At 33.4% G+C, this 18,531-nt stretch overlaps 1 protein-coding gene across 5 annotated transcripts in view; it reads left to right on the top strand.

Moving 5' to 3' along the window:
* The window catches only part of LOC138321404 (protein transport protein Sec16A-like), a 39,239-nt gene that overhangs the window by 15,699 nt on the left and 5,009 nt on the right, over positions 1-18,531 (top strand). For 4 of the 5 annotated variants that reach the window (XM_069265075.1, XM_069265072.1, XM_069265074.1 and 1 more), the window contains 16 exons: positions 530-647; positions 1,058-1,169; positions 1,969-2,074; positions 3,852-3,905; positions 4,383-4,469; positions 4,811-4,915; positions 5,303-5,705; positions 6,094-6,231; positions 6,715-6,914; positions 7,631-7,774; positions 8,132-8,218; positions 8,664-8,775; positions 9,060-9,137; positions 11,531-11,656; positions 14,732-14,829; positions 16,676-16,735. In XM_069265075.1, coding sequence (XP_069121176.1) covers positions 530-647; positions 1,058-1,169; positions 1,969-2,074; positions 3,852-3,905; positions 4,383-4,469; positions 4,811-4,915; positions 5,303-5,705; positions 6,094-6,231; positions 6,715-6,914; positions 7,631-7,774; positions 8,132-8,218; positions 8,664-8,775; positions 9,060-9,137; positions 11,531-11,656; positions 14,732-14,829; positions 16,676-16,735 — 2,028 coding nt within the window. The remainder of the gene's footprint in view (positions 1-529; positions 648-1,057; positions 1,170-1,968; positions 2,075-3,851; positions 3,906-4,382; positions 4,470-4,810; positions 4,916-5,302; positions 5,706-6,093; positions 6,232-6,714; positions 6,915-7,630; positions 7,775-8,131; positions 8,219-8,663; positions 8,776-9,059; positions 9,138-11,530; positions 11,657-14,731; positions 14,830-16,675; positions 16,736-18,531) is intronic. The other variant, XM_069265073.1, reaches the window with a different exon arrangement.

Here is an 18,531-nt window from a genome sequence, read left to right as displayed (position 1 = left end):
AAAAACAATACCACAAATACCAGAAATTAGACTTACAGAAATCATCCAAAAACGATTTTATACAGAGATGTCACTGTTGTGGTACATTGAAACCTGCCTTATCGACCACCTCTTTATAAAGACCACCTGCTTAGTAAGACCATTTTTTCTAGAATTCAAAATGACCAACTTCGATTCAATACACAATTCAATTTATATATAAAGTCACAACCTGATAATAAAGATCATTTTTCCTCTGTCCCTTGGGTAGACAGGTTTGAATTTATATAACTCGTTTTACAGTTAAGAACTGACCAAATATCATCTTGCAAGATTTCCATTGTGACTTTATAGATTGAGTTGTTGAAAAAAATAAGAAAATGAACTTGTGAATGATTGTTTGATGTTAATAAGAAATGATGATAAATGATGCAGATACAGTTTAATGTATGTGCTGTATATTTCTTTAGCTGTCAATTATTCACTTAAATTCCATATTAAGCATCCATTTATGGAAGTTATATATATATATGATGTTTATTTTGGACAGAGTATCGCTAATGACCGATGGGGAGACTGGAGACCACATCTGGCGATGATTCTGTCAAACCAGGGCAGTAAACCTGATCTGGATAAGAAAAGTATCATGTCCATGGGGGACACATTAGGTAGGATTAGTTTTTATGGAAATTCCGATAGAAAAACTTAATGCATGCTATCCATTTTTGCATATTAGAGTTATCTACCCTTGCTGGTAGGTATTGATAGTAATTTACATTTGAAGTTTCATTTAATAATGTTGTTGTTTTCTGTGAAAATGGTGGTGGTGGTAAGCTCAAAACCATTAATACCAACCCACAAGAGCGGATAACTCTAGTGTTAAAATATGCATACAGAAAGGTGATCTTCTTAACTTTATAATTAATCACTTTCATTTAATGAGTATATTGTAAATTCATTGCAATAAATTTCATTGACATATAAAGTGATATTGAGTCAATATTATTCAGTAAAAGGCTAAGCCTAATACACATTCTCTCCTTATATTGTAATTGATACATGTTTTATGTTATTTCAGCATCTAAGGGGTTTTTATATGCGAGTCATTTTTGCTATATGATGGCACAGGCTTCGTTTGGCTCTTATTACAAAAAGACTTCTAAACTGGTGCTTATTGGAAACAATCACAGGTATATATATGGAGATACACCTCGCACAACATACACGCAACACATCGCATACATGGGAGGCTGTCCTTACATGACCATAGCTGTTAATAGGACGTTGATTAATCAAACAAACAAACAAACTAATATGAAGATACAATTTGAAAATTGAGAATTTCTATTGTCCTGACAAAAATGTCTATAGAGATATATAAATTATTCATTTTCGTTATTTATGATTTTGTGTTCTTTAAGTATTAATAGTTTTAATATAGATAGTATTTTTAAAGGTATGGCTTTTGAATGAAATATGATTTAATGAGAAATAATAAAAATTTTCATGTCCATGAAATTATTTTCTTTGAATAAGGATTCATTACTGTTTAACAAGCATGCATGCGAGTCTCCATAGGCTGTGAATTTGAAGTAGAAAATATTTTCAGATATTATAAGTTTGTAATTCTTTATAGACTGTTAATTCAAAATAGAAAATATAATTAGATATCATACATATATTATTTTTATAGGTTGTTAATCAAAAGTGGAAAATAGTATGATATTATGAAATATTAAATATATTATTTTCATGTGCTTTTAATAAAAAAATTGAAAATATTATCAGATATTATAAATATATTATCTTAAAAGGGTGTTAATTAAAAGCAGAAAATATTATGATATGATAAGATCATCAGTTATATTATTTTAATAGGTTTTTTAATTAAAGATGGAAAATTATATCAGATACTATATATATATTATTTTTACAGGCTTTTAACATAATATGAATAATAATTGATGAATTTTATCTATTTTATAACAGTCTGCCTTTGGAGGAATTCATTACCAATGAAGCCATCCAGTGTACAGAGATTTATGAGTATGCCATGTCATTAGGGAACCCCTCCTTCTTTCTATCTAATTTCCAGGTAAATATGTCATTATGGAACCCCTCCTACTTTCTATCTAATTTCCAGGTAAATATGTCATTAGGGAACCCCTCCTACTTTCTATCTAATTTCCAGGTAAATATGTCATTAGGGAACCCCTCCTACTTTCTATCTAATTTCCAGGTAAATATGTCATTAGGGAACCCCTCCTACTTTCTATCTAATTTCCAGGTAAATATGTCATTAGGGAACCCCTCCTACTTTCTATCTAATTTCCAGGTAAATATGTCATTAGGGAACCCCTCCTACTTTCTATCTAATTTCCAGGTAAATATGTCATTAGGGAACCCTCCTACTTTCTATCTAATTTCCAGGTAAATATGTCATTAGGGAACCCCTCCTACTTTCTATCTAATTTCCAGGTAAATATGTCATTAGGGAACCCCTCCTACTTTCTATCTAATTTCCAGGTAAATATGTCATTAGGGAACCCCTCCTACTTTCTATCTTCAATTTCCAGGGAATATGTCATTAGGGAACCCCTCCTACTTCCTATCTAATCTTCCAGGAAGTATGTCATTAGGGAACCCCTCCTACTTTCTATCTAATTTCCAGGTAAATATGTCATTAGGGAACCCCTCCTACTTTCTATCTAATTTCCAGGTAAATATGTCATTAGGGAACCCCTCCTACTTTCTATCTAATTTCCAGGTAATATGTCATTAGGGAACCCCCTACTTCCCTCCTACTTCCTATCTAATTTCCCGTCTGACTTCCTATCTAATTTCCAGGTAAATATGTCATTAGGGAACCCCTCCTACTTTCTATCTTGTAATATAGGACCCCCTACTTCCTATCTAATTTCCAGGGAAGTATGTCATTAGGGAACCCCTCCTACTTCATATCCTCCTACTTCCTATCTAATTTCCAGGTAAATATGTCATTAGGGAACCCCTCCTACTTTCTATCTAATTTCCAGGTAATTTTATGGACCCCTCCTACTTCCTATCTAATTTCCAGGGAAATATGTCATCAGGGAACCCCTCCTCTTTTCTATCCTCCTACTTCCTATCTAATTTCCAGGTAAATATGTCATTAGGGAACCCCTCCTACTTTCTATCTAATTTCCAGGTAAATATGTTATTAGGGAACCCTCCTACTTTCTATCTAATTTCCAGGGAAGTATGTCATTAGGGAACCCCTCCTACTTTCTATCCACCTCTAATTCCAGGAATATGTCATTAGGAACCCCTCCTACTTTCTATCTAATTTCCAGGTAAATATGTCATTAGGGAACCCCTCCTACTTTCTATCTAATTTCCAGGGAAGTATTCATTAGGTAAATCATATCATTAGCCCTCCTCTTTCATCCCCTATTTCTATCTATAATGTCATTAGGGAACCCTCCTACTTTCTATCTAATTTCCAGGAAATGTCATTAGGGAACCCTCCTATTCTATCTAATTTCCAGGTAACAAAACAGAACAAAACAGAGATTTAATTAATTGTGTTAACTATTTAAATCATTCATGCTGAATAATTTCTATTTGCAAAATGTTGATGATATTGTTTGAACAATTATTCCAATATGTATTTTACTTAATAGTTGATAATGTCTTAAGTCTGCTTTTCAGTTATAAAATTATGAATGTTTGAAATTCTATGTATGTATAATGTTAGAATTAAAAAAAAAAAAAAAACATTCTATCAGGAAAACGTTTTATGAACTCATCATAAATCTAATAATAATTTTATTCCAGTCATTTTAACTTTTTTGATCATTTTTCTTATTTTTTTTTTTATATATATATTTCAGTACTTCAAGTTTTTATATGCCTGTAGACTAGCTGAAAATGGATTTCCCCAAGAGGTAAGCAATTGAACTGTATGATTAATCTAGTTTGACCGGGATCAGTGGCCTGATCACAGGTCCGCTGACTATTATAGTGTAAGAATTAAAAACTTTATTCTACAGTGAACATTATGGTAATGCTGCACATATTGACAACATCACTGTATGGGATGACAGAGCAATTAAAATCTCTAATAGCTAAAACTAGTTACAAATCGATGATTATTAGGTAAAATAAATATAAAAATAATGGTAGTTCAATTATTGGAGAAATCTTATGCAATGGAGATGGTATCCTTTAGTGAAAAAAATATTTTAAGTATTTTGGTAGTAATAAGTTCATGGTAACAAGTCTTACTGTTATACATTAACTAAAATAATATCATAAACGTCGGTCTACATTAATTTGTAACTATTTTAACATTGTTCAAATGACATAAAGTTGAGTCAATTCTTCATGTAGTGTAATGTCATTGTATTTTCCATCTTTTACAGGCTCTGCAATATTTGGAAGTTATTTCACGATATATTCAGCGTGCTCCAGCTTTCTTCCAATCAACTCTAGTCAAATCAGTTTATAACGTAAGTTATTTCATAGCTTTGGCTTTCTTATTTATAAAAATGAAAAAAATATCATTGGTCCATAGTCTAACAAGATAGAATAACGTGTTTATGTCAAAATTTGGTCAGATTAAAAATGAACAAAGTAAAGCAAACATTATATGAGTTTCAGAATTTATGAATTTTGCAACATTTTAAGAAAATGGTCAGAAATGAAAGAAATAAACTTAATTCTAGCCAATAATTATGATCCATGTCATATAGATGGCAGATTGGATTTATGAAGTCTGCAACTTTTTTAGAAAATAATCAGAATTGAAAGAGATAAACTTTATTCTAGGAAAATATTTTTGTTCCTATAGATGGCAGATCGGTTGAAGCACTTTGACCCACAAAGAATGCATACATCTGAGGACCAGGACCAGACTTGGCTTCTTCAGTTACAAAAGATCTCACAAGGTTTCATGGTATGTATTATAAATTTTAGCTGATGACACATTCACTTTAAACTCCTGAAATTCTGCAATTTAAAATATGGCTAAAATAGCCAAACATGGAATATTTTGATAGTCTTTAAATCTATCTGCATGTAAAATATAATTGTTACAGTATTTTAATGTTGAAATTAATTATTTGTCAAGAATTTCCAACTTTCGCAGGAATTCAGTGTTAATTTGAATAAAGCAGATATTTTAAACCATTGGATATTAAAAAAAAACAAAAGTTTTTACTTTAGTTTTGAGAATATGGCAATATAGGACCAACACGAGCAACTCATTTTAAAATAAATGTAAAAGCATTTGTGAAGTAATGAATCATTAAGTTGGTACCAATGTGTTTTTTTTTGTTTCCAGGATGGTTCCATAAGGCCAATGTCTGGAAGTGTCACCCCTATGGGGTATGGCGGGACGCGGGCGAGTAGTGAGAGTGCCGAGGTCGCTGGTCTCACACATACGGGGTCAGAATTAATGGGTCAAGGACAGATGGACTTTAACTACCAGACTGGTTATAACCAACAGCAAGCTTACAGCGACCAGTCGCAAAGTGAAGTGGACGGTCAGTCTGCTGGTCAGACTGGATATCAACAGTATAACTACAACTACGGTCAGCAGCAAACACAGGAGGTGACACAAGGAGAACAGCAGACACAGCAACAGTATACAGAACAGCAGTACACAGAACAACAACAACAGTACAACAACCAACAACAGTATAACCAGGATCAACACAACAACTACAACAACTATTATCAACAACGTAAGTATACACCTTAAAATCACAAAACTCCTTCTCATTGGATTGTGTTGTGATACAGATTAAAATTTTAAATTTCTATAATATTGTTTACATTTTGATAAGCATTCTACATAATGAAGGATGAATGTACCTGAATTAATTGTGGTGGAGATTTATCAAAAGAATATGAAGCGAAATGATGTAGAATTATTAAAAAATAAAAAAAATGAAAATTAAAAAAAAAAAAAAAAAAAAATTATGAAATTATTTAATATGAAAGATATCAAATCTGAGATCACCTTGTGTGGTAACATAACATGTACCTTGTATATGGATATTAATGTTAAGTGTTAATATTAGAAAAATGTAAACTCGGTGTTTTACATGATTATGTAATGAATTATTTCAGCCTATAATCCAAGCAATACAGACGCTCAGCAAGGTGATTCAGGTCATCAGACCGAGTCCACAGACCTCGCCAACCAATACCAAGGGTACACTGCTGGGGCTGATAATAGCATGGCACAGTCTGAGGGCACTTATATGGGTAAGTGGTACTGATAATCTGACTTACACACTGACTGTACAGGTGTTGGTAAAGGTGATGCCGATAACAGAATAAGATCTTTAGAGGGCTATCACATAAGCAAGTTTTTGATGGCTTAATTTGCTAAGCTTTCTTTTTCATTCAAATACTGCAATTTTTTTCTGATTCATTATCAAAATATTAGACTGTCAAAATGACTGCTCTATATATAATATAACTTACTGTCGAGGTGGGATTACTTTGAAAGGCAACAGTGTATTACTACAAACAGAGGAAATTCCTTTGATCACTATAAGCACAAATTGAATGGGATAATAGTATGAGCGTGGCGATTAGTCGCGTCTAACATTAGAAGTCCTGCCCCACATGTGAAATTCACTTTTTCCCCCAGTGCATATGAAATTCATGTGGATTTCACTTGAAGAATTGCCTGTGTATTAATTTTGTATCCTAGTTGCATGTTAAACCTTATACCTGTTGTAGGTGGAGGTGTACAGGATCAGAATTCCTACACACACAACACGGTACCCCAAACCTATGACCCCAACACCTACTCCCACACGGGACAATCTTCGCAGCGACAGAGCATTGCCTCCGAGAGTAGTCTAGATACAGAAGAGGATGCACAAAGCCATGAACAACAGACAAACTTTGATTATTTTGGGGCAGCCACAACTCAGAAAGTATGTTACACCTGACTGTACATAATCTTGATACCTTTCCTAGCAATATTAAATTTTATCATAATTTGTTTTAGATATTGTATAGCCAGTTAAAATAATTTGAATGTTAATAGGAAAATTCAACTAAGTAAACTTTGCAATATATGGTTCTAAGTCTATTTAGAGAACATGTGATTTATATCTGTATATATTTTTTGATGAGTGAAATTTTTGCAACCTCACTTTTATCTTGGAAAACCACAGACATTTTTGGTAAAAAGGCTATTATGACACAATATTTAAGCTTTGAGCTGCAAAGGAAGCAGTGATGCTCATCATGCATAGATCCAAAATTTTACCAATTGTAACAAGAATTTTCCTCAAGAATAATGCCTCCCTTTACCATTAGAAATGTAGGATTCTTAACCATTTTATACTCACTGCTTAACCTCACAATCTACTTATTTCAAACTTGGGCTTTCCTTTTTTAATTAAAAAATTCAAAATTAAGATGTGTACCAGAAAAACAAAAATTTAAACATGAAAATATTAAAGTATAGACTAAATAGTGCTAGATAAATGGTGCTCGAAGTCATTCATGATTCTATTAAATGAACCATGCAGTCACTGTGGTCTCTTTAATATCTCTGCACTACTGATGGTACAGGTGACAAAGGCTTACTTTTACTGTATTGTGTATCTCACTTGATATAAATATTATACTTTCTTTCTCACAGATTGTGGCGCCGCGGCTCAGGAAGCGCACCACATCAGAAACTAGTCAAGGGAGTATGAATAAAACCACATACCCTGGAGAAAGTACAGCTGAGGACAAAGATAAAATGCCACCACCTCCAGCCAAAACGGATTCATCCAAAAAGGTATTACAGGTTATAGTTGATTACTATGTAAATTAGTCCATTCTGACAGTCAAAGTTTTTTTTTCTGTTTTATAAATGTAACTTACATGTACAAGCAGGTATTAATATTTTGTATGCTTTTTGTCTGTATCATAATATAAAATCTGTGTAATTGTGTGTGATATGAATGACACAGTAACCAAATAAAAATCCAGTTTAAAGTATCATTTGAACATTTTTAAAATTTTCAATGTACAAGAAAATAGAAATTATCAATAAGCGAGTGTTTTTTATGAAATTGTTTTATTGATTTTGATTAAGAACTACATTTTGTTTTATCCATGACATTAACCCTGTGACTTGTATTGTGTTTTTCAGCAGGGAAGTCGTTTAGGAGGCTGGTTCAGTAAACTCTTACCCAAGCCAAAGAATGAGATGAAGCTACCAGATGACAGTAAACCCAGCGTGAGTGTTAAAATACTGTCAATATAGACACGGTTCATCTGTCTGGTATTCAAAACGTCATAATGAAACATTCATTGGTACTGTTATAAGTATGAAACTCTTGTTTCAAGGCAATACTCAACCTGTACTGTTGACCAGCTTATTTTCACAGTAACTTCATTTTGCATTTTCTTGTTCAGGGATAATTTCACAACGATTGATTTCGCAATTGACAGGTATAATGCTCGTCTGTGCTCGTAGTTGAATCTTTTTTGAGCCCTTTTATTTTCACAAATTCAAATTAATGTCTCATGAAATAGACCAAAATTAATCACACACAAATATATGTTGTTTTTGCAGTATATGAATAAAGATTAAATATTAAATATTTAGGATGAACAGTTGGTATTTCTAACATTTGTGAACTGTTGTCTGTATAAATTGTAATGAATTCTTATTTGAACAGATTGTATGGGACAAGGACAACGAGAAATGGGTGAACTTAGATAAAACAGAGGAAGAGAGTAAACCTGTGGCTGAGCCTCCAAAGGACTCGGATATCTTCAAAACACCAGCAGGTAGTTTTCTTAAGACTGTTTCACACAAGGACTCATCAAACTGTCGTTTCATTCTTATCAAGTTATATGTGAAGTGTTTTTTTTAATATTAAAAAAAAATGTGATGGGAACACTCCAATCATGATTATTTAATTGGAAGTTGTCGAGGATTTACCAATCTGTTAGTAATCTCAGTTCACTAAATTTCAACTGATTTATCAGAAAATGATTTTGTCTTTAAGATGGTGACAGACATATTCTGTAATCTGTATCAATATAAAATTGTGATTGTGGTTATTTTGTAGTGCCGGCTACTCCCAACACAGCTGGTTCAGCAGGAGCACCGCCGTCCAGTAACAAGTTCTCACGGCCGAAAGGTAGAGGTACGTATCGGCAGTAGATTAATAAGTTAGAACATTTTAGATAATTAGTGTTAAGCCAACACCTAACATTTGTTAATAGTTTTGACCAAATTTGTTCAGCCCATTGACATTCATCAGTTTATTTCCAGAAAGTCATAATCTTAAACCAAAACAACAACAAAAATATCAGTATTATCCTGTAATGTAGAGCTGGTTATTTTGCTGATGAAGTTTTGAGAACCAGGTTTTTGAGACACCAAAACAGCATGTATTGAACAATTAACTGTTGATTAGTACCTCCTTTAAATGGTTATGGCATCACAAAAAAATCACATCAAAACATGACGTCACAATCACCAGAAGTTGGCACTAATCAACTGTAAATTGTGCTTAACCCACATTGTTTTGGTATCTAAAAATCAATGCATTGGTGTCATATTCCAAGCTTAGGTGTGATAAACTTTCATCTTTCATCTGAACTTTGTAATTAATATAATTTCAATTATAGATGTACAATAAATTTAACTAGAATTAGCCATTTGATATGTATAATGTGAGTTTTCTATTTTTTCTTTGCTTCCAGTTTCTGTTGGTATATTCATTTAAATCAATCATTGTATTCAGAAACAGCATGATTAGAAAAAATTTACTCAAAGTTTCATGGATTTTAGGTCTGATATAGAATTATTTCCTACTAATGGCCGCTTTTATTTATTCATCTACGGACTTTGGCGACAAATGTTTCAATCTTTGAAGTGTTGTTATTTATATTGGGAGTCTAGGAGAATTATTTTTGAAATTTTAGTACAGTAATTCTACCTAGTTGACTTCTTTTTCAGGGAAAACTTTTGCCTACAATTTTTACTACTGTGCACAGTAATTGAAACACCATTGCTTTGGGGAAATTATTATTGTGATAGTTTTCACTAATTGTAGACTACAATGGCAGTACTATTATATGGCCTCAATGCTGTCTATCAAGTTAAGTCTCAATTTAGAGTTACTTCCCTTCACCTGCTAGAATCGGTACTATTACTAGTCTGTTACTGTATCAGACCTCTGTGAGCACCTCATTGTAGTCCAAATTACAGAAAAGTGTCTGACTTTTGAAACTATCAATAGCTTGGCATACTATCTGTTTGTTATTGAATTCTTGTATTTGTCATCAGCTGATCAAATTGAGAGGCATACAATCGTGATATATCGCTTGTCCAATATTTTGTTACATCCCATCCCTGACTGTCAATCAGGGTAATTTTTCTATTTAAGATTTCAAAATCAAAATTAGAATTGACACAAATCTTACTGTATAATATGTTGTTTGTAATGCTGGCCCATTTTCATGAACATTTCTTAGATTTAAGGAATCCCTTAATTTAAAATTCTCCATATGAAAGCATTACCAAGGCTCCTTAAGTTATGATTTTTCCTTAACTTTTGCAATGCTTTCCTATGGAGAATTTTAAGTTAAGGGATTCCATAAAGTTAAGGAATATTCATAAAACTTGGCCCAGGATACTAAATTGATTTCAATATGTATTTGATAAAAGGGTCAGAAATCTGTCACCACCTCCTCCACTTTTAAGTCACAGTGGCCAAGTGGTTATGGAATTTTACTCATTGTCTTCTATCTCAAAGTTGAAGTTTGATACTTAACTATATAGGCTATGTAAGGCATTTCACATGCATCTATAGGGTTTTAGTTTTTCACTTTTTTCACTTCATTTTTTCTCCACATTCATATTTGGAAATGAAATACTGTGGGAGCCTGTTTCTGATATTCTCATTTGCTGATTGTAACATACAACAAAAGCTTGTTACTTAGAATTAACAGATTGAGCATATACACTCATCATTTCTAAAGCTGTTGAGTTAAAGGATATTTTTGTTTATTTAGAATATCCTAGATGAAACATATGATATATGTATATGGTGGCTGGTTCTCTGTGTAAATGTTGAAAATGTTTGCTTTGGTATACAGGTGTCTTCATGCCTATTATGACTTTTGTATTAATAAACTTATATCTTAATAAAAAAATTCTCAATAAAAACATCTATCTTACATTCACCCTTTGTCTTAAACTAATTAAGATTTTGATTCTTTAAAATGTCATTTAGATTAGAAGCAAACAATAGATACTTTCTACTGACTTTACCGACAATTAAATGCAGAATAGTCAGAAAATAGTAACTAATCATATATACAACTTGGTTATAATTAACAGATTCCTGTAGGTTATACATGTATGTGTTTAGGTATATAAATAGGTTTGAACATGTATGACTTCAACTGTTGAAGGTGCTTTTACAAAGTATGTAGCTCAAGTTATATACACCAGTCAGACTGATTCATATACCGGTACATTGTACAATTAATTAATAATTGAGTAATTAAGATAATGTTTGATTGACAGGTGCCCGTACCCAGTATGTAGATGTGATGAATACCAGTGGGAGTAGTACCAGCAGTTCGACAGTACCCAAAAGTCTATTTAATGTGATGCCAACCTCGGCCTCCGCTCCAGCAATATTTAATCCACGTATGTATTCAACCTCGAATCACCGTGATTAAATCTGTGAACCCGCCTGTTATCATTTAGCTGTATAAAAATTGTCATTGATAATAAAATGAAGCGGTATATTTGTGAACCTATGCTCAAAAATATTTCTTTGAAAATGTTCAGAAAATGGTGTGTAATGCCAAGTACAAAATTAAATATAATCAAACCTACCTCAGCGACCACCTCTGTATAGAGATATTTGCTTAAAAAGATTTCTTGTTCCCTTGGTTGGTCTTTATAGACAGGTTTGGCTGTCCCTTGGTGTGGTCTTTATAGACAGGTTTGACTGTCCTTGTACTGTCTGGTGGTCTTTATAGAAGGTTTGCTGTCCCTTGGGTGGTCTTTATAGACAGGTTTGACTGTCCCTTGGGTGGTCTTTATAGACAGGTTTGACTGTCCCTTGGTTGGTCTTTATAGACAGGTTTGACTGTCCCTTGGTTGGTCTTTTAGACAGGTTTGCCCTTGGTGGTCTTTATAGACAGGTTTGACTGTCCCTTGGGTGGTCTTTATAGACAGGTTTGACTGTCCCTTGGTGGTCTTTATAGACAGGTTTGACTGTCCCTTGGTTGGTCTTTATAGACAGGTTTGACTGTCCCTTGGGTGGTCTTTATAGACAGGTTTGACTGTCCCTTGGTGGTCTTTATAGACAGGTTTGCTGTCCCTTGGGTGGTCTTTATAGACAGGTTTGGCTGTCCCTTGTGTGGTCTTTATACACGGTTTGACTGTCCCTTGTGTGGTCTTTATAGACAGGTTTGACTGTCCCTTGTGTGGTCTTTATAGACAGGTTTGACTGTCCCTTGTTGGTCTTTATAGACAGGTTTGACTGTCCCTTGGTTGGTCTTTATAGACAGGTTTGACTGTCCCTTGGTTGGTCTTTATAGACAGGTTTGACTGTCCCTTGGGTGGTCTTTATAGACAGGTTTGACTGTCCCTTGGTGGTCTTTATAGACAGGTTTGACTGTCCCTTGGTGGTCTTTATAGACAGGTTTGACTGTCCCTTGGGTGGTCTTTATAGAACAGGTTTGACTGTCCCTTGGTGGTCTTTATAGACAGGTTTGACTGTCCCTTGGGTGGTCTTTATAGACAGGTTTGCTGTCCCTTGTGTGGTCTTTATAGACAGGTTTGACTGTCCCTTGTGTGGTCTTTATAGACAGGTTTGACTGTCCCTTGTGTGGTCTTTATAGACAGGTTTGACTGTCCCTTGGGTGGTCTTTATAGACAGGTTTGACTGTCCCTTGGTTGGTCTTTATAGACAGGTTTGACTGTCCCTTGGTGGTCTTATAGACAGGTTTGCTGTCCCTTGTGTGGTCTTTATAGACAGGTTTGGCTGTCCCTTGGTGGTCTTTATAGACAGGTTTGACTGTCCCTTGGTGGTCTTTATAGACAGGTTTGACTGTCCCTTGGGTGGTCTTTATAGACAGGTTTGACTGTCCCTTGGTGGTCTTTATAGAAGGTTTGACTGTCCCTTGGTGGTCTTTATAGACAGGTTTGACTGTCCCTTGGTTGGTCTTTATAGACAGGTTTGACTGTCCCTTGGTGGTCTTTATAGACAGGTTTGACTGTCCCTTGGTGGTCTTTATAGACAGGTTTGACTGTCCCTTGGGTGGTCTTTATAGACAGGTTTGCTGTCCCTTGGTGGTCTTTATAGACAGGTTTGACTGTCCCTTGGGTGGTCTTTATAGACAGGTTTGCTGTCCCTTGGGTGGTCTTTATAGACAGGTTTGGTGTCCCTTGGGTGGTCTTTATAGACAGGTTTGGCTGTCCCTTGGGTGGTCTTTATAGACAGGTTTGACTGTCCCTTGGGTGGTCTTTATAGACAGGTTTGACTGTCCCTTGTGTGGTCTTTATAGACAGGTTTGGCTGTCCCTTGGGTGGTCTTTATAGACAGGTTTGACTGTCCCTTGGGTGGTCTTTATAGACAGGTTTGGCTGTCCCTTGGGTGGTCTTTATAGACAGGTTTGACTGTCCCTTGTGTGGTCTTTATAGACAGGTTTGACTGTCCCTTGGGTGGTCTTTATAGACAGGTTTGGCTGTCCCTTGGGTGGTCTTTATAGACAGGTTTGACTGTCCCTTGTGTGGTCTTTATAGACAGGTTTGGCTGTCCCTTGGGTGGTCTTTATAGACAGGTTTGACTGTCCCTTGGGTGGTCTTTATAGACAGGTTTGGCTGTCCCTTGTGTGGTCTTTATAGACAGGTTTGACTGTCCCTTGGGTGGTCTTTATAGACAGGTTTGACTGTCCCTTGTGTGGTCTTTATAGACAGGTTTGGCTGTCCCTTGGGTGGTCTTTATAGACAGGTTTGACTGTCCCTTGTGTGGTCTTTATAGACAGGTTTGGCTGTCCCTTGGGTGGTCTTTATAGACAGGTTTGACTGTCCCTTGGTGGTCTTTATACACAGGTTTGGCTGTCCCTTGTGTGTCTTTATACACAGGTTTGACTGTCCCTTGGGTGGTCTTTATAGACAGGTTTGGCTGTCCCTTGGGTGGTCTTTATAGACAGGTTTGGCTGTCCCTTGGGTGGTCTTTATAGACGACAGGTTTGACTGTCCCTTGTGTGGTCTTTATAGACAGGTTTGACTGTCCCTTGGGTGGTCTTTATAGACAGGTTTGGCTGTCCCTTGGGTGGTCTTTATAGACAGGTTTGACTGTCCCTTGTGTGGTCTTTATAGACAGGTTTGGCTGTCCCTTGGGTGGTCTTTATAGACAGGTTTGACTGTCCCTTGGGTGGTCTTTATACACAGGTTTGGCTGTCCCTTGTGTCCCTTGTGTGGTCTTTATACACAGGTTTCACTACTTGTTTTGTAATAAAGTCACCTTTATTGTAATAATTTAAAAGATACAAATACTGGCAATTTGAATATCAATACAGAAATGGTGAATATTAAACAATTATAGTATTAATAATATATTATTCTATGCTTTGTATCATTGACTGCACATGTGAAATTATAGATTAAACATGCTCATTACAGAAGTTTAAAGGTTTGTTTATAAACATGCAACATCATGACATTCTGATATTTTCTTTGCAATTATATAAATGTTTCTTTGTACAGTTGGAGGTAATGATCAGTCAGATGTAAAACCAGAACCTCAGCAGTCACTAGCGCCACCTGCTGAGCAAAACATGAATCAATCCTTAACACCAGGGGAGGTAAGTTATCTGTAGTTTATTATTTGTTATGTTTGGGCTGTAGTTTTATAGAAAAAAAATAACATTTCTGCTTTATTTGTTACTATAATATTAAATTGTGTACTGGAATGTTCATAAATAGAAAAAAAGAGATGTTTGCACAATGATATTTAATTAGAGTGGTTGAATACATACGTGGATTTATACAGTGCCAGAATTAAACATACAACAGACTCTTAATTAGCAAATCATTCTGTTATTAAAATTGTATTACTTAATTTTGAGCACTTACCTATTCTTGCCATTCCCCAAGTAACAATATACTGTATTGTCAGATTTTTTTTACAGTTGGTCATTGATGAAACAACCAAAGACTTGCCCATTAAATGTTTCCAATATTATGATTTTGATAAGAGATAATATAGGAATTCTTGCCTAAAATGCTGCATGGATGTTTTCTTTGTCATAACAAAAATAACACATAACAAAAAACCCATAGGATACATTAGCTTTTTATGAATATCAGGTGGTTTTTCTTCACGTACTTCGGTTTTCCTCCATCAATAAACCTGGCACATCGGATTCCTTAATTGACCCTGGCTGTTAATAGTATGTTTAACTTATCAAACCAACCCAAATATTTTGTCTAAGACGCCATAAAACTTTTGTTTTATAGTTTTTTAATGAATATTAAGGGAGAAACGTCAGACTAATGTTCTATTATTTTTATTTTATTTATTTTTTGCATACATTCAGGGAGATTATTACAGTCAGTTGGTGTGATCCTGTAGTAAGACAGTTATCTCTGATTTCACACTTTAGTTACATCTGTGCCCAATATTTCATTGCATTTATCAATGTTTTAATTTGTAGACACTTAGATTGATTTTAAGTGTGTCACAATATAATATTTATAAATGATAAAAGAAAAGCTTTTGACGATTCAAAAGCTGCTAACTTTGTATTAAAAGTTAATGTTCTTGAAAACAATTTATCCATCAATAAATTATTTTTCAAATGATATTTTGACTATTTAATTTATTGTTTTTAAGGCTGAAGAAATCTTTTAAATGGTAAAATTACATTAATATCATGCAAAAAAATATTATTAACATACAGTTTATATTTCGGTACAAGATAATATAACCATATATATATTTACTATTTCAATAAATTATAAACGATTCAATAACTGATAACCCAATATATATGTATCATATTACAATATTTAGACAAATGTATGCTGGGTGGTTTTAGTTGATATTATATGTGCAACACTTTTCTCTCTGCACTTTCACTATTTTCATATAGATTAAGTGAAGTTGATAATAATAATATTGTGCTATTTCTAGAAATCAAACAAATCATGTTATACTAAAGAAATACGATGGTAAAACAAATAAAATAGATTTAAAAATTGTTATCAATTAAAGTATTGTAAAAGTGCAATTCCAAAAAAGATACATATTTTCCATAATTGTTTCATTATTATAAAATCATTAAAACTATATATGGGAAGCTCAAAATGGTGTTATGCATAAATTCATTGCTATATATATGTTTAGACATCATACAAACTGTGTTTTAAATACAAAAGAATTACAATAAAAAAAAGAATCCAAAATAAATTTTAAAAATGATGCATTTTCCATAAATGGCCTGTGTAAAAAATGAAATATGAAAGATATGCAAGAAACTGTAATGTGAAGTAGATATGTTTTCCTTACTAGTAAACTATTTCTGTAAAGCACATACTATTAATGTCCCAGTAACATGAATGTCTTCCTTGGCTACATTACCTGGGATATATGGGCCTGTATGACCTTAGTCATATACTAGTATGACAGTCCTGGTTTACCATTTACAGTTGTCTAGGACAAGCTCAATGAGCTCTATATCATACGAGGTCCAACAGCTAACTCGTCAGGTAACAGAGGATGTTGATTCAGCCATTTATTAACTGCATGTAATACACACTGTGTTAACTGAAAACTTTTCTGTCAAAGATTGTTTTACAAAAATAGATAAAAAGAAACTAGAATTACTTTAGGATTCCAACATAACTTCATATTTCAAACTGTGATAGTGGATGGAGTAGATTGAAGACCGTATATGAGAAGGACATAATATAAAAACAAAGCATATATTTATTCGGATGAATAAGGAAAAGTAGATGTTTTACAGACAATATGTATAGCTAGATATTAATTCTCAGTAAAACTGGTGTTTTTGCAAATCTAATTGTTTTGATATGTCATAACATTCAACAGAGCTAGAAAAGGAATGAAGAAATTGTTTTTAAAAACAATTCTGTTGTATGTAAACATTTCAAGAATTGGACATAAATATTTAATATATACATTAATCTGATGGTGCATGATTATAAGTCTTAAATGAAACACCATTAAGAACTCTGCTTAATGAATAAAATACCATTTTTACAGAAATATGACTGTTTATAGAACGTTCAACCAAAACAAATCAGAGAAGTGTTAGTAAATTATATGTAAATAGAATGCAATGTAGTAATGAATTGATGACCCCCTACAAATGCCTTAATAATCTGAACAGGAAGAAAAAATGAAGTCTTTGACAAATAGTTTTGTTAACATAATTATTATCAAGACATTAACACTATTTTTGCAATTAATTGTATATTGTTGCTTTAAGTTGTGTTGACTTAAGTTATAATTTTAGATGTCACTTTCTCTTTATAGTTATTACTTGTTAATGTTATATTTTCTTTACTAACTTCATAATCTTGATCTTGTTTTTGTTAATTCCAATTCTTGATTTACAGATTTTACGTAAATTCCATTTTTACCCCTTTTGATATCATACATGTATATTTGTATTTTTTAAGAATACTTTGGTGTAACTTCTTACAGTTTGCTGAAGACAATTTGAAAGTTTAAAAATAATAACATGTTCAAATCAGTACATATTTAGTCAGTAAATATAAAGATAAAAGGAGGATTGTATGGAATATCTTTTCAAGTTGCTTGATCTTCACCTTCTGTCTTGTATACACAGTGACTAAATGGGATGGTTCTGAAATTCACAATACTATCGTACTACAATAATCATGTTTTATTTCTCAATGAGATATAAATACTGTAGTGCACCTGATTGTAATCTGAATTGATATAAATAAAGAAACAATCTCACATGCTAGAAAAATATTTGCTTTTTCGCTGCAAGGTCTCTCATACTTAAAGAAATGTTTTGCTTTTCTTTATAATGATTTTTGGTCTTTTTTGCCCTAATGACATAAAATTGCCTTTAAAACAGTTTCATAACCAAAAATTTCATGCAGGTATTTTTTACTCACAAACTTTACTGCTTCTATAATACATGTCCAGAATACTTTCACTAAGGCAGGTTGCAATTGTCTGTTTTATATCTGTTTTGCAAATAAAAAAAAAATCATAGTTATATATTAGGCCTAGTTTGAATTGAATCCGATGTAGACAAAGATGATTTTTTTGTGCTGATATTTTAATATTCAGGCAGTTATTCATTATATTGGTGTGATTTATTTAGAGATGTTTAAATTCTCAATTGTAAGAATTTTCTTTGATTTTGTATGTATCTCAAAATTTGTCAGTTGTCATACAAAAGCTATACATTGTTCCTACTCTTCAAAGAGATTGATTGAACAATACTTCTTATTTCGGCTTTGCTTTGGTTGAACAATACTTCCTATCCCAGCTTTGCTCATTA

The sequence above is a fragment of the Argopecten irradians genome, chromosome 4 (genome assembly GCF_041381155.1).
Source record: "Argopecten irradians isolate NY chromosome 4, Ai_NY, whole genome shotgun sequence".
In the NCBI taxonomy this organism is placed as follows: domain Eukaryota; kingdom Metazoa; phylum Mollusca; class Bivalvia; order Pectinida; family Pectinidae; genus Argopecten; species Argopecten irradians.
Note: the sequence above shows the minus strand (reverse complement) of the source record. Positions and strands in the feature narration are given on the sequence as shown.